The 15,977-nt window shown below is 49.2% G+C and overlaps 1 protein-coding gene across 1 annotated transcript in view; it reads left to right on the top strand.

Moving 5' to 3' along the window:
- Positions 1 to 15,977, top strand: part of LOC119386438 (uncharacterized) — a 466,488-nt gene that overhangs the window by 164,480 nt on the left and 286,031 nt on the right. The window contains exon 9 of the mRNA XM_049413126.1: positions 5,709 to 5,863. Coding sequence (XP_049269083.1) covers positions 5,709 to 5,863 — 155 coding nt within the window. The remainder of the gene's footprint in view (positions 1 to 5,708; positions 5,864 to 15,977) is intronic.

Here is a 15,977-nt window from a genome sequence, read left to right as displayed (position 1 = left end):
AATATTGGCAATCATTTGGAGCTGCTGTATATGGAGTTTATGTGGCCTTCAGAAACAAAGACAAAAACGTACGCCAGTTTTTTTTTTTCTCCACCCCCCTTGCTCCTGCTTTACGAATCTCCCGAATTTCGAGGTTGCCAGGTTCGCAGGTCCACATTAGCATTTGCAGTGCCTGTTGAAATATTTGACAGGCCCTGCAAATGCTAATGTGCACTTAGTCATTGTTCGCACTGTAGGGTGGCTCAACACAATGCTTTTTTTGAAATAGCAGTGTTCATGTGCACTGTGCACGAGTTAGCTGATGTTGAATCGTTTGTACGTATTTTTGTTTTCGTTTCTAAAAGTAAGCCTTCTTTGTTATACTGCTCCAAATTTGGGATTTCGTGCTAAAAAATTCATGTTTTTTTTCGTAACCTGCTCCAAATATGGATTTTTGTGCTCCAAAAGCAACATTTTGCTGCTCCAAAAATTGCTCCAAATCCTATTTCAGCTGTTGCACCCCTGTCATTAATAAGAATGTGCACTAAATAGTTGCACACTTACTGTTATAATACTCCAAGTGATCCCAAACTACATTCTTTTTCTGCTCTGAACCTGCTCCGAAACAAAATTTTTTCAGCTCCAAAGTTGCTCCTAAACACAGTTACTTCTGCTACAAATCTGCTCCAAATACACTTTTTTCCTGCTCCAAAAGCTGCTCCAAATGAGAAACTGACTGGACCACCACTGGTAATCGCGGTCGGGTCACATGATTATTGCGAAGCTTAGCTGGCCGCTGTTATCGACTACACGTGGTGCCGTTGCATACATGACAACTTCGAACAAATAAGTTTATTTGAGAGAAACCTTGCTAATATATGTCCTTCTACTCACGCATGCGTGTGGAGTCACCGCAAAGTGCACAAACAAGCTGAGGCATAATCAACAAGAGCTATGCTCTGCTACCTTGACGCCTGCATTGTTGCACGCAGGCAGTTGTCCACTTCAGTAAAGTGTCAGTTTTCGCATAGTAGCAGATTGCAGTACAGATGCATGTATGTGTATCGCAGAAAGCCAATAAGTGTGTCTGTCTGCTCTGCTGCGATGCCAGTCCCTGTGTGCTCCGGACCATATAATAGTTTCGAATTGCTCCTTGGCGACGCACGCCACTGTGCACAATCGGGCAATTGTGTGAGAGCCGGTGTACAGGAGCTGGAATCGGCACTTTGACATAATGGAAAAGAGGCTTTGTAGTGTGTACTTCAGCAACATTTGATATGGTGTAGCGTTTATTTCGTTTGTGGAAGAGTTGGTGCGTGCCAGGAGATTGCATGCCAGAAGATGCGAACGTGTACTTGGTGGACATTGCACACTACCGTTTAGTGCATAGTTATGCCACATTCCCGGCAGCTACGTATTTACAAGGTTTCACTGTCCTTCGATACAAATTGTCGGCGTTCGAGAGTGCTTGTTTTTGTGCATGAGATATGTAGAGTCACCAGTGTGACTAATCCCTCACTCTTGCGAATGCGTGTGTGTTTTGCTACAAACCCGCCATGTTGGTCTAGTGGTTAAACGGACACTAAAGGCAAATAAAAATTTATGTCAGAGTGAAAGGTCAATGTTTGAGAACGTCTAAAATGTCAATATTATCAATGGCAGTGCTCTAGTAATCGAGAAATTAAGGTAAATGTAGGGCACTATATGCGCCACCAGTGGGACGTTTTGGAACGGGCCCGATGATGTCAAGAGTCCCGAATGCAAATTATCACTAGTATTCAAGCTACTTATGATAAAAAAAAAGAACATTCCGAGCATTGCATAATGTAATAAAATGCTGCTTGCGCGTTTCTGTTGGATTCATGGAAAAAAGAACTTCACGTTACAGTGGAGAACGACGCAGGTTGTGCAAAAGTTGCGTTTTTGCAGGGCTGCGCTCCGCTCACACTGTCGCGTCTCAGTGGTAGTTTCGTTATCGCGTACTGCTGCGTGTGCCTTGCACGCTCGTGAAAGTCGCTCTAACGAAAAGTTCGACAAAATGCCGTGTCCATATGATATTGTGTAATGTGCCCTTCAGAGCAGAAACCACAGCGTCTGGCTGCCGGGCAGTAAAGGCGGGCAACGTTGGGCAATGCAAATGCTACGTCAGGAGGCCTTTTCAGGCGTGTGATTTGAAGTGCGCCAACGCTGTGCAGACCACTAAAACGTGATTTTAGTTCAAGATAAGCATTTCCTTGGCACAAAACAAGCACTATGAGGTTTCCGGAACGCTATTTCAACAATCAACGTCGACTTAACATTTGCCTTTAGTGTTCCTTTAAGGTGTTTGACTGCTGACCCGAAGGTCATGAGATCTAATCCCGGCTGCGGCGGCCGCATTTTTTATAAAGGCGAGCATGCTTGAGGCCTCTGTACTTAGATTTAGGTGCGTGTTAAAGAACCTTAGGTGGACGAAACATATGGAGCCCTCCATTATGGTGTCCCTCATAATCATATTGCCACACACACTCCCTTCTATTCTTTAGGTTACTGGCTTATTCAATGTGTAACTACTGCCTTGCGCAAACCGTGCCCGAATCACTGGCAACCCTCCAGATTATTTGAGAACCTTCCAATGAGATTGCGCGCACAACGCGAACATTCTTGAACTTACGCGGCCACTAGCGATAACACTATAATCTTTGATGGCACGTGTATAAATGCCGACGTGCTTTACCGCTTGTCAGATTATTGATAGCTGATGCTCTGTTTGCCACTATCAGTGTACAGCGTGTTTTGCTTGTAGTTTGATTTTTCCTGGCACAAGTTCGCCCAAATAAAGTTTCTTTTTTAACATGCTGTCTACTGCCTTCCTCAACATCACGACCACGTGACATCATGGTTTGGGGACGTTCAACCCCTACAATTACTAATTTAATAAAATGTTTTGCTACAATTATTTTTACTACAGGTGTATGAGCACTCGAATACTACTGAATAGAATCGAATAGTGAACATACGAACCATTTGAGCAGGTAATGGTATCAAGTGCTTTGCAGGAAACAGTTCAACATTGAAGGGGTCCGCTCTATGCACGGCTGGTGCAGAAGCCTAGCTCCGGTTCCATCCGCACACAGTCGTACCGTGCACGTGTCAACGTCCCCTTCCCGTAGCATGAGTCATCGCAGCTATGACGGGTTCTGGCGAATAAGGCAACAGGCTAGAACAACAAACAACACGTTATTGCTGCAGTAGCAATAGAGGGATAGTCCACTCTGCTGCACTCGCGTAGAGGGATGGTCCACTCTACTTACTCGCTACTTACTCCCTCGGTCGATGGTTGGCTCGCAGGTCCTGGGAGTGATCTGGATGCGTGGGTCGTTCCCACGGGTCAGCGGAAAATGAAATGCGAGCAAGCCAGATGACGATTATTGTTGCATGGCAGAAATACTCCCCAAATACACAATTTTTTCTTAGGGCGAAGTGATCTTGGCTCCTGCCGTCAGTCCGCGATCGCGCCAGCGTTAAGGAAAGGAAATGGGTGCGCGTGCTCTCCCACAACATACACATCCTTTTGTCACGTATGCACGTACAGAAATAAAAGGAACATACGTCCATAGTCAAGAGTTCGACGAAAGTTCGTCTGGTCAGGCATTGGATGAGATGATTCACGGTCACTGACCAAGTCGGATGAGGTGATCTGGTTCCTCTGGTTCCTCCGCACCACGCCGGTCTCTACCACCGTCTGCTCTGCACGAACGGTTCAGCGCCTGCAATGTATGGCCTGCCAAAAGTCCACAAGCCTGGCGTTCCACTTCGACCTATTGTCGACTTCACCAGATCACCGCTCTGCCGACTATCGGGCTACCTTCACCAAGTGTTGAGTCCTCTAGCCGGTAAGACGTCGACACACATCGGAAATTCGTCTGCTCTTGTTGCTAAGTTAAAGGATGTCACACTGAGTGAAGACGACGCCATGGTCTCGTTCGACGTCACGTCACTTTTTACAAGTGTCCCGGTGGATTTGGCAGTAGCCACGTGCTGCGAAGAAGCCCTTAAAGCAGACAGTGGTCTTCCTGGTCGCACCCCCTTCGACATCCCCGAACTTAGCGAGCTGCTGCAGTTTTGTCTCAGCAACACGTATTTTTCATACGATGGCAAGATTTACCAGCAAACACATGGTACGGCAATGGGAGCGTCAATATCAGTCACCACGGCCAATCTAGTAATGGAAGACTTGGAAGGAAAGGTCCTGGCAACGTTCACTCCGGCCCCCAATGTGTTTTACCGGTACGTCGATGACTGCTTCTGCATTTTGAAGAAGCAAGACATCCAACGCTTCTTGGACTGCCTGAACGCCCAGAATGTGAACATACAGTTCACGGTTGAACACGAGGATGACAGTGTGCTGCCTTTTTTGGACGTTCAGGTGCGCCGGCATGGGAGCGCCCTCGCCTTCTCAGTATACAGGAAGCCCACACACACAGGTCGTTATCTCAGTTTTAATTCGCATCACCCCATTGGCCATAAGACGTCCGTAGTGTCATCCTTGGTGACACGCGCCGTACGGGTCTACTCAGACGATGATGAGTTGAAGAAAGAGCTACGTACGATCCATCGGGAGCTAAACCGCAACGGTTATCCTGATCGATTCATCTCCAAAACTGAGAAGCGGATACTTCAATTCAGCTCACAGAGCAACGTGACTACCTGTGCACGTGCGGCCATACCTTACGTTGAAGGTATCAGCGAGGCACTTTCGCGCGTATTTTCAAAACACGATTTGCGCATTGCTCACGTCCCGACCAGCAAGCTCCGGAACCAGCTCGTCAATGTGAAAGACAGGCTGCCAAGTGAATCGTTTCCAGGTGTTGTGTATAAGATACCGTGCGCTGATTGCCGTGAAGTGTATATTGGCGAAACAGGAAAGTTTTCTCGACGCATCAAAGAGCACCGACGTGACGTGACTAAAAACAATCACATGACAAACGCCATTACTGAGCATGCGCATGCACATGATCATACCATTGACTGGGATAATGCCGCCATGATCGCCAAGGAAAAGAACGTGTCGTCACTCCGGCTTCTGGAATCACTGATCATTCAGTCGACGCCAGCTACAATGAACAGGACACCAGGAACTATGCCTGCCGTGTACGCATGCTCGTTGCGTCACGTTCTGCCTACATAATCGACAACGACTTCGAGTCCTGCTCAGTGAACAAGGAACCCGTATGCGGTTCCGAAACGTCAGATCATCTCATCCGACTTGGTCAGTGACCGTGAATCATCTCAACATACGTCCATAAGAGGTGGTTGCGCAAGAATTCAAATTTTGGTTCAAGTGAAGCGAGAGATGGCTCATTTGTACAAAGATCTTTGTTGCTTTTCATTAGAAAGGCTTTCAAAGCAAGTTTAGCAAGTTGCGGCCTTGAGGAAGACAAGTCTGCTTGTCTACACGTTGGCCCCAGCACACCACCTGTTTTGCGAATTTTTCATCACAAGTGACGCCTAGAAGAAGCATTTCTGCTCCTTTGCAGACACAGCCATTTCGGGCAGGAGTGGCAGCACTTCCGCTAGACTTGCTTTGGAGGCTTTTTTGCATCCTTGTGCACCCAAAGTAGTGGAATTCGCGAATATTTTTTCTCATTTAGTGTATTTCAAGAAAACAGTGTGTAATAATTCCACGCATCATGGATGGCAAGCAACAGTGCTACCATAACCGGTTGGCTGTTGCTCTACTGCTGCAGAGACGCTGCGGATGAACAAGATGCTGAACCTGGTGATGACACCGCTGCGTCAGCGTCCTTCAGCAGACCCCCTTGCCAGACTGGCCCTGGTGCGCACCCTATGGCACTTGGCTGTTATGCTAGGGCCACAGCATCTGGCCGCCTGTTTCCAGCAGGTGAGCCAGCTTATTTTGTTGCAGAAATTGTTCCCAAGTGGGGCCTGGCTAACGATGCAGGTATCATTATATTCTTCATTGTAGCTGTTTCTGTTACATTTATATATATATGTATAAAGGAAAGAAGATGACATTTAAGGGCTTGTTTTTCTTTGTTAGAGACAATATTAATGAAAACTAACGGGACGACCGCTGCTGTAGCTGAGTGGTAGACCATCGGATGCGTTATTCGAAGGTCGTAGGTTCGGTCCCTGCCAACGGCAAGTTATCTTTTCATCCACTGTACTTCACATTTACAGTCAAACCCGCTTTAAGCGTACTAACGGTTAAAACGTAGTTGCGATGAATCCCTGACCGAGTCTCATAGAACCTAATGCATTCACTGACCGCTTAAGCCGTAGTGCTTCGTCCTACGCATACCGGCTAGTGCGTACCCTGCGTCACCGCGATAACTTTTTGTGCCATAAAATTTTACTGCGCCGCTGAACTTCCCGACCCCCCTATGTGCCGCCAAAGGTTTTCCATCTTCGAGAAGTGCGTAGATCGGTCGATCGTTGATTCCGACTTCTGCGCGATTGCGACGATGCTTTTGCGAGTAAGCACCAGGAAAGAACGAAGGTGAGGCGGCGGCCACCGAAGAACTTATCGCCGACAACCTTATCACAATAAGTATCTTCAGATATTTGCTCGGGCTCGCGTGCGGCGCAGCACTACTTTAAACCTACTGCACGCTTTTAATAGGCGACAACCTGAACGCGCTGGGCCCCGCCTCGTTGTGCGGGGCCGTGTTCAAGCGCGCGCCGCTTTGTAGAAACGAAAGCAGCTCGCTGTTGTGGAGTTGAGTGTTGCTGGTCGCGGGCGACAAGAAACCTCTTTGCATTCACGCTATCACGCTAAACACACGCGTACCTACAGCAAGCGTAGCGCTGTTGTAACCATACTGCATGTTTTTATTGGGCGACCACCCAAACGCGCTTCCATCCGCTGCCAGCACCACTAGAGCGTCGCAGAGTGCGCATCGCTTGCAGGAAGTTCGTCATCGCCGCCGCCGCGTTAACTGAACCAGCTACTCGCCGCATCTGTGCACGGTCTGGGGCGAAGTGGGTATGAAGAACACTCCCACGACAAATGCGCACGTGCAGTGCAGCAAGCGGCCCGGCAGTGACGGCGTGAGCCGAGAAGGCCACGCGTTGCACGCAACTAGCCAGGAGACGATCGGCTCCACACAGCCGTACCGCGTTTCTCTGAAACTGTGTCAGTTTTCGTTTAGTAGCAGATTGCGGTACAGACGCACACACATATAGCCGACACTGTCCGTTCCGTCGCTATGTCGGTCACTGCGTATACCGGACCCTGTAATAGTTCCGAAATGCTCCTTGGCGTCGCCACCGCGCGCTATCGGCACTACCGGACGGTCGTGCGAGAGTGCCAGAATCTTTTCTCCACTTTGGCAAAAACAAAGAAAAGGCTTTGCAGTGGGTAGTTTAGGCAATATTTGCTGTGGCACTGTATATATTTCTTTGCTGGCGGCGATGGCATACGCAAGGAGATGCAGCTTATTACTTAGTGGTTAATGCGTACTACCGTTTAGTGCGTAGTTATGCGGCGTTCCTGGCAGGTACGCATTAACGAGGTTCCACTGTATATCCTAATTACTACAAATACCATCCCCTATTGGCCTCGAGATCTTTGAGTGGCGCCCTCTCGCATGTGACGTCAGAGAGGACCCGGGTGCCGCTCTTCGCGCGTGCGTTCGCTAAGTGAAGGCTGCTTGACGCTACCGGCCTGTCTGTCCTGCTCGAGTTATTGAAACATTAGTGGGCAGGTTCCTAAAGCAATTTGTACTGAATGTTCAAGCAAAATGCCCAGCGAAATCGAGCGGACTTGCTGTCAGGAGCATGTTCAGTGTCGATTGCTCCTGGTGTCGTCTGCTAGTCATCAATGTGTACATCTCTATGTATGGCGACGATTTCTTGTCGCGACTGTCCTATGGCTGTGGCGCACTTAAAATGACTTTCCGGCCCATTTTCGATCACTGATTTTAGCGTTCGGGCTTCGGCTACTGTGTCTGCGTTAAAGCGCAATACACATATACCACATGTTCGGTTGCCAAGCCTGCTCCTTCGATTCAGTTCCTTTGTTCGGAGTTTTAAGCACATGACAAGCGACATGTGATGTCATTCAAATAAATTAAATGGTCGTCACAGGCAACAACTTGATTAAATCGAAGTTTTCAGCAGCTGCCGTGTAAGCACGTCGTAAGTACTTCAAGCTTAAACAAGAAATAAAAAGGTTGAGAGCACGAGTCAAAAGGGGGTGCACGACAGTGACATGAAATATTTGGTAGGCTGTGTGGAGTTGTTTTTTTTTCAGCATATTTTAACCATGCGTTAATAAATCAACGTTTGCTGACTCGTTCTCGGTCATTTGAAAGTATGCTGAACAGAGTTAGTGTAAACATACTAACGTAGATAAATAGAAAGCGTTTGCACCAAAAGTTGTAGTAAGATGTATTTGCAATAAAATAATGTAAATCACTCTCAACGGTCGACTCCTGATAGGGTGTGATGCGGTCACTGTACTAAAAAGACTCGCAGGGTCCCTTATGCATTTGCCTAAGATGACTCGAAGGCGAAAGCCATCTTCTTTTTTTTGTTCATCGACGTTCAGTCGATGTTCCCTGCCTCCTTCCGAATGCTTTTTGGGCGTAACGTGGTTTTGCACTGCCTCCAGGATCGGAGGCATTGCAAGCTTTTTACACATCGCCTGATTTTGCATTGCCTCCGTGATCGACCCACCGATTACGGAGACAATGCAAACCGACGATATTATGTGATGACGTCATCATGTGACGTGACGTTATGACTAGATACCGGATTTTAGGCAAATGCCTATTTTGTTCCTTGCATTCCTATCGTGCCACTTTGATATATGAGCATGAATTAGCGGTTAAGAAGGGGTTTTATAGTGTTTTTATAGTGCCTATAAATGCCTATTTTTGGGGTTCGTGCCTAAATCACTATAAGTGCCTATAAATGCCTATTTTCAAAAACGGCACCTATACAAGCACTATTTAGCCTCAAATTTCGCTTTCGAGTGCAGTTTGAAACCGTTGTTCATGTTACCGGGCAATATTGACCTTTTAAAACTATGAGGTTCAACCTAGCCCTCTAGTTCAACCAACTACCGGAAAAACAACTGCTAGCAGCAGTGAACCGGAATAGAAGCCCGTCTCAGCGTCTGCAGGGGAATGGGGAGAGGGAAATAAAGATGGGAATCAGAAAGAAGAGGAGAGTGGCGCCATTGCCCAGGATGCGGCGGGTGGCATGTACAGCCGGTTGTCCAGTCCAGTGTCCCCAAGGAAGTCAAGAGCCTTGAAGACCTGGGTGTTTCGGTGGGCAGGGAACAGGAGGTCCCTCTGTGCAGCCGCGGGAAGGTGAAGAACGAATGCGAAACCGTGGAGTGCCGTCTGGGGAAAGGAGGGTTTAGATCAAAATAAATTTTAAAATGAGGTGCGCACGTGGCTCTTGTTTTCTTTGTAATTTACTTCTGAAAAAGCAGCTCACGAGGTGACATAAGCAATTGTAGTTAGACACCGGGAGTTGTTGCATGCCCAATGATGAAGCGTTTTACCGCAAGAATGTTTCAAATTGGTTCATTATGAGCCGAGAAACCGTGATGCGAGAAGGCGATCTTGAAACCCTTGCCACTATCCCCGTGTAGTCTTCGCAAGCCAAGTCCCTTCGCTGCCCTCTTCAGTATCGGAGCCGTAGGATCACATGTGATCACATGACGCAGACGCATCAACATGTTATGCGCACGCAAGGTGACGTGCGCATGACGTGCCAGGGCTAGCTCGTGAATGCGATTGCTGTTGTGTCGTTTCGGCGTTCCTTTCTGTGGGATGGACCCCTCGGTGCGCGCAGGTTTGGAGAGGTTGGCTCGGATCATGTATCGTTACCGCGATACACCGCGTCGTACAGCTAGAACTGTTGTAAGGGACGATGCACCAAAAAGGTGCCAAGCGTTGTTGGGGCTGGCATCGGCACGACGTGGGAATGGCGAGAACACGAACGCATGCGTCGCACGAATGCAGGCAGATTAGTCTGGCATCTCGCTGCGATTAGAAGTCAAAAAGAAAAAGAAAGAAATTGGCGAAGGTTGCACTAAGCTGCGCAAAGCTCGAAGCAGCGAAACTGGACGATTCTGAAGACTCATCTGGTCGCTTCGGTTGTTTCTAGGCCTTGGCTAAGTGATGCAGGTTATTTATACATTGATACTCAGCGTAGAGAGGTTAGAGTTAAACCAGACAGTCACAGACACGACACGGATGTCCAAACTCCCGAGACAGAACCTCGCGCTGAAACGAAGCGTTCGCACCTCATCGATCTACGGGCACGTCGTTGACGTAGGCCTTCCATCGCTTCGGGCTCTTCTAGAAGCCGCCGTTGCCTTTCCCGTTCCCTAGTATTCTCTGGTTGTATGTACTCGGGCTCTTCGGCTCGCCGCCAACACTTCTCAGCCATTTGTTGGGCTAAATGTTGCCTTCTTCATCTTTAGTTGACCAGTGGTGAGTAGTGAGATTCACCCAATTTCTGTGGCACATACCCGTTTACGATGATGATAGTTTTCTGATATGCCGTGGCACATATCCGTTTTCTGGTAGGCCGCACACATTACGGCTAGCCTTAACAGCTTCGCTGTTAAAACGCGGGCAAATTCCGTTTCTGTGTTTTATTATTTCTCTCAGCTTTCTGTTATTCATTCAAGCAACAGATTAAACAAATTATACATGTCGTCTCGAATACTTCTCGCAGCGTCATATGCTATTGTAGGTGACGTTAGAGACTCAGAGCATCAATGTCTATGTGGGTGAGCAACTCAAGAGCACAGGACCACTCATTGTTGAACGTCAGCCCTTCCTGCATGACGCAGGACCACTCATTGTTGTACGTCAGCCCTTCAGTCTTGGGGCGCGCGCCTACGAGAAGAAGGGCAACAGCGTTCAGTTTCAAATTTCACATCTTTCCGCGGCGCGTAGCGTTGTAAACCTTGGCAGACGTGATCGTGAGCGCCCAGTGCATAAATTACACTTGTCAGCTCGAAATGCTCAAAACATGGTGAGGGGTCCTTGGGGTGTTCACCAGCAGGGGAGAAATTGACCCTACGCAATTACTCCCGGCCATTATGAGGCATCCCTCCCTTCTGGTCTTTTAGCGGTCTGTGTATCTGCTCCTGCGCTGCCCTTCTCAGCCACGGTGAAAAGAAAGAGACCCAGGAGTGTGATGATTCGGCGGTGGGCACTTGACTCACCATGTTAGGCAATAAAAGGAGAGACCATGTTCTGCGAGCCGTGCGGGTAAAGAGACACTTGCATGGCTATGCTGAACCGTTGGCGCCTTTGTGCCATCATAAACAACATTATCTCTGGCTTTACTGTCGTACATACAGGTCGGGCACATCTTTGATTGAAATTATATGAATTTATGTGAAAATTTATTGTGCCTATATTAACGATTTTGGAGGCTTAAAACGGTGTTTTGCCTGCCTATTTTTGGCGCCTAAAACACACTTTTTTAGTGCCTAAAAATCCGGCCTCTAGTTATGACGTAACAAATATTGGCGGTCTGTGATGTCATTGAGGACGTCATAAGGTGATGTCATCGTGTGATGATTTTTTGCATCACTCGTGTTGACGCTGCTGATCCTAGGGACGCCGACGGTGAATTTTCGCGTTTGATCAGGAATCCAAAGCTTTCACCGTAAAATATTCATCCTTGTTACAGCGCGGTAAAGAATAGCAATAACCAGCCAAAGAGGCCAAAAGAATGGTGGGAAAGAGCTCTCTTTCTCTCCTTCCTGGACAATTCGTCGATTTTTCCTACTGTTTACCAATATGTATTATCGGTGACAAATGAAACACGAACAGCTTAACGCGTTCCCCAAGCATTAGAAACTGTATAATGCGCGCCGTCCTGTCATCACCATGGACATGCACACACACCCGATTAGGCAGCACTCAGGGGTGAGACAGCTGCGCATATTGCACATTTTTGATATGATTCCGTTTTCCTGCGCAAAGCTGCTCCAAGAGCATCAAAAATGCAAAAATTGTGCCGAACTGCGCCGAAATGGATTCACAAGCAGGAATTTTCAAGCCCACGTCAGTTTCAGCTTGGGAAATAGAAGCAGTGCCAGGGATATGTTCGCAGAACACGTTAACGCGCCTAAGCGTGTCCTACGCACCTTTGTAATGGAGGCTTCCATAGTGCTGTGATAATCGCCTCTGAGCGGTTGTAAATATGTGTAACCCCCCCCCAAAATGCCGTGCCGCTCCGCTAGCTTGCAGCTTCTCGGTAGGCTGAGTGTTCTGGCGTTACTGTCAACTGTCGCTTAGGGAAAACTATCGAGTGGCATACGTAGCGCATAGCGGTGTTGTTCACTCTCAGTTTCTTTATTGTGCATAGCTTGTTCTTCTGCTAGCTACGGTTTTGATGTCGGCGCTGCTGCGTGTGTTTTCCCGCAGTGAGGAAAGGTGCGTATTTTTCGTGTGGATAGAGCGAATATTTCCGGCTGCATGCGTTAAGCTCGTTAGAACATACCTGCCGTGAACGCGGCATAACTACGCATTAAACGGTAGTAGGCGCTAACCACCAAGTTCCAATTTGCATCTCCTGGTTTGCGCCGACGCTGCCAAGGAGGAAATAAATGCAGTGCCGCTGTAAATAGTGCCTCAAGTGCGCACGACAAAGCCTTTTTTTGTTTGTTCGTTTGCCGCAGCACTGATTTTGGCTCTCTCGTAAGACCGTCCTATAGCATATGGTGGCGACATCAAGGAGCGTTTCGAAACTACCGTATATACTTGCATAATGATCGCACTTTTTTTTCAAAAAAATTGACGCCAACTGCGGGGTGCGATCATTACGCGGGGTAAATTTTCCGTGAAACAATATTCTGAGCACCGAAAACGCAAAGAAGTCGCTAATCTGAATTCTTACGATAGCTATCATGAACATAACCAAAAATAAAAGTAGAGTAAGGCTTACCTTTGTAATAAAATGCACGCATTACGCAGGAGCTACATGCATGGAACACTGCCCTTTTATTTTTGAACTCTCTGACCCCCTAACGTTCATTCTGAGTCCGAAGCGTCACTGGCGTCAGTGTCGTCGCCGCACGATTCCCTGTCGGAATCGGCAGTGTCTTCACTGTCCCACAGACGGTCATCTTCTGTCCCGTCGAGCGCGTTGGAAATGCCAGTCTTCTTAAAGCTCTTGACGACCACCTCGTCGGAAATGGTACTCCACGCTTCGAGAATCCATGAGCAGAGGACTTCCACGGAGGGTCTCCTGATTTTGCCACTTGGCGTGAAATCGTGGTCGCCCGCCGCCATCCACTCTGCGTACAGCCTCCGGACGTTGTCCTTGAACGGTTTGTTCAGTGACACGTCCAGAGGCTGTAGCAGCGAAGTTAGACCCCCAGGGATCACTGCGATTTCCGTGCGCCGCTCCTTCAGCTCGGTACGGACACTGTCAACGAGATGGCCCCAAAAGCTGTCCAGCACAAGAAGTGAAGGAAGCAGAAGCGCTCCTGCTCTTCGCCCCCAAACCGTCTTGATCCAATCGACCATGAGGTCTGCCGTCATCCACCCTTTTGCTTGAGCGCGGATGTGGATGCCACGGGGAAAGTTTCCCTTTGGAATTGTTTTCCGCATCAGAATCACGTACGGCGGCAGCTTCCGCCCGTCTGCCGTCACTGCGAGCATCACGGTGCACCGCTGCTTCTCCGCACCACACGTTTTCACGAGCACCTTTCTCGTTCACAGTAGTGCTTTGAGGCATGTCAAACTTCAACGGCGTTTGGTCAGCGTTGCCTATCTGTGACAGCAGGAAACCGTTCTTCTGGCGTATCCTCGTGACGAACCTGTGAAAATCTATCACTTTGTCTTCGTACGCGGATGGAAGTCGCTGGCACAATGACGTCCGCCGCCTCAGCGACAGTCCATTCCGCCGCATGAAGCGTGTCGTCCAGCCGTAACTGGCGCGGAAGTCCTTTGTGGCTATTCCCAGCCTCCGGGAAACTGTGCGCGCCTGTGTCCGTACCATGTCTAACGACACAGCACAACCGTCTTTGCGCATGTACCTCACGTATTCGAGGACTGCCTTTTCGATGTCAGGGAACTTGCCCGTTTTGGGTCCGCGGAAAGTCCGGCGCGTGCTGTTCGTAGCCATGAGCTTCTCGCGCTGTTTTTTCCAATATCGGATCCGGATTTCGTCGACGCCGAAATGTCTGCCGGCAGCGCGGTTTCCGTGCTCTAGCGCGTAATCAAGCACCTTCAGCTTGAACGCGGCAGTAAAGCTCGCATACCGCCCCATGGTGAAACGGTGCTTCAACAGACGATCACAAAGCACAGCCAAAAAAACGTGGTGTCGAGTGACGCCGTGACGAGCGACTGGGATGGCGGCGACACGGCTTTTTCAGGAATTATGGGAATGCGTCGGCAGCTTGTTGCTGCGGGATGACAACAGGTCGACCAACAGGCGGCCGCCGCTGTAACAGTGCGGGATAGCAAAACAAACATGGCGGCCCACAGAGCGAAGCGACCGCATTTTTTTTTTCATCTTTTCGTCAGTCACGTTGGTTGTGAGTACCGTAAAAACCCGCATATAGCTCGGACCCGCATATAGTCCGGGGTGTAATTCGGGGATAGCAAACGTGAGAAAAAAAGTTTTCACCCGAATATAGTCCGAGGAAAATGGAAAAAATGCATTTATTGACATTTCATTCATCCTCGTCGTCGGACGCACTCTCTTCCGAAGCTCCCTTGTCGGAAATGTTCTCCCACAGCACATCATCCTCAGTGCCATCAAGCGCGTTGGAGATGGAGCACTTTTTGAAGGCGCGGCAAACGAGCGCCTCTGGAATGCAGGCCCAAGCCTCGACTATCCACGAGCAGAGCATCGCTGGCGAGGCCCGTTTCAGCCGTCCGGCAGGGGTCACTTCTGGTTCTCCGGACCTCATCCACTCCACGTACAGGCGCTTGACATGGTCCTTAAATGGCTTATTAAGGCACACATCAAGCGGCTGCAGCTGTGATGTCATCCCTCCCGGGATGACGACGAGCTCGGTGCGGGAGTCGCGCAGCAGTCGCTTTACGGAGTCGGCCAGGTGACACCGAAACGCGTCGAGCACAAGCATCGAAGGGAGCCCCAGCAGTGCTCCGGGCCGTCGACACCACACGGACTTTATCCAGTCAAGGACTAACGATTCGTCCATCCACCCCTTGTCCTGGCAGCGGACGACGACATTTTTCGGGAACTTCTCCCCCTTCGGCAGCGTCTTTCGTTTGAACACCACGTAGGGTGGCAGCTTGCGACCGTCAGCCGTGCAGGATAACATTACAGTCACCCGCGTTTTTTCGTTTCCAGTCGACCGCACGATAACTTGCCTGGAGCCTTTTTGATGCACCGTCAGCGCCGAGGGCATATCCAGGTAGACCGGCGTCTGATCCGCGTTGCCGATCTGGCCCAGCTGAAAGGGGACTGCCTTTCGCAACGCAATTATGTACCTTTGAAAAGCCACGAGGTGCTCTTCGTAGCTCTCTGGTAGCTTCTGGGAGATCGACGTACGCCGACGTAGGGAGAACCCAGCGCGGCGCATGAAGCGAGACACCCAATGCTTGCTCGCTTTGAAATCCTCCGGCTGAATGCCTTTGTCTCGAGCGATCTCCCTTGCCTTCGCTTGTAGCAGCTCGATGTTGACAGCGAGATGTGCAGCTCGCTGCTCCCGCACAAAGTCTGTGAGTTCTCGTTCCACGTCAGGAAATGCTCCATTTTTTGGTCCGCGGAAACTTTTTCGCTGGCCGCTGCATGCAAAGAGGGCTTCCTTCTGCTTCCGCCAACCGCGAATGCTCCGCTCGTTGACTCCGAACTGCCGCTCCGTGGCACAGTTGCCAATGGTTTCGGCAGCAGCGATAACTTTTCTTTTAAAAGCAGCAGAGTACTGCCTGCGCGGTCCTGACATGGCGTAAAATCACAGGAGCAAAATCGAGGCCGTCGTTATGGGCACCAAGTTGAAGCAAAGGCCACTGACCAACTGACCAGTTAAGACTAAC

The sequence above is a fragment of the Rhipicephalus sanguineus genome, chromosome 3, assembly GCF_013339695.2.
Source record: "Rhipicephalus sanguineus isolate Rsan-2018 chromosome 3, BIME_Rsan_1.4, whole genome shotgun sequence".
Lineage (NCBI taxonomy): Eukaryota > Metazoa > Arthropoda > Arachnida > Ixodida > Ixodidae > Rhipicephalus > Rhipicephalus sanguineus.
The sequence above is the reverse complement of the archived record's forward strand: the minus strand, read 5'-3'. Positions and strand labels throughout refer to the sequence as shown.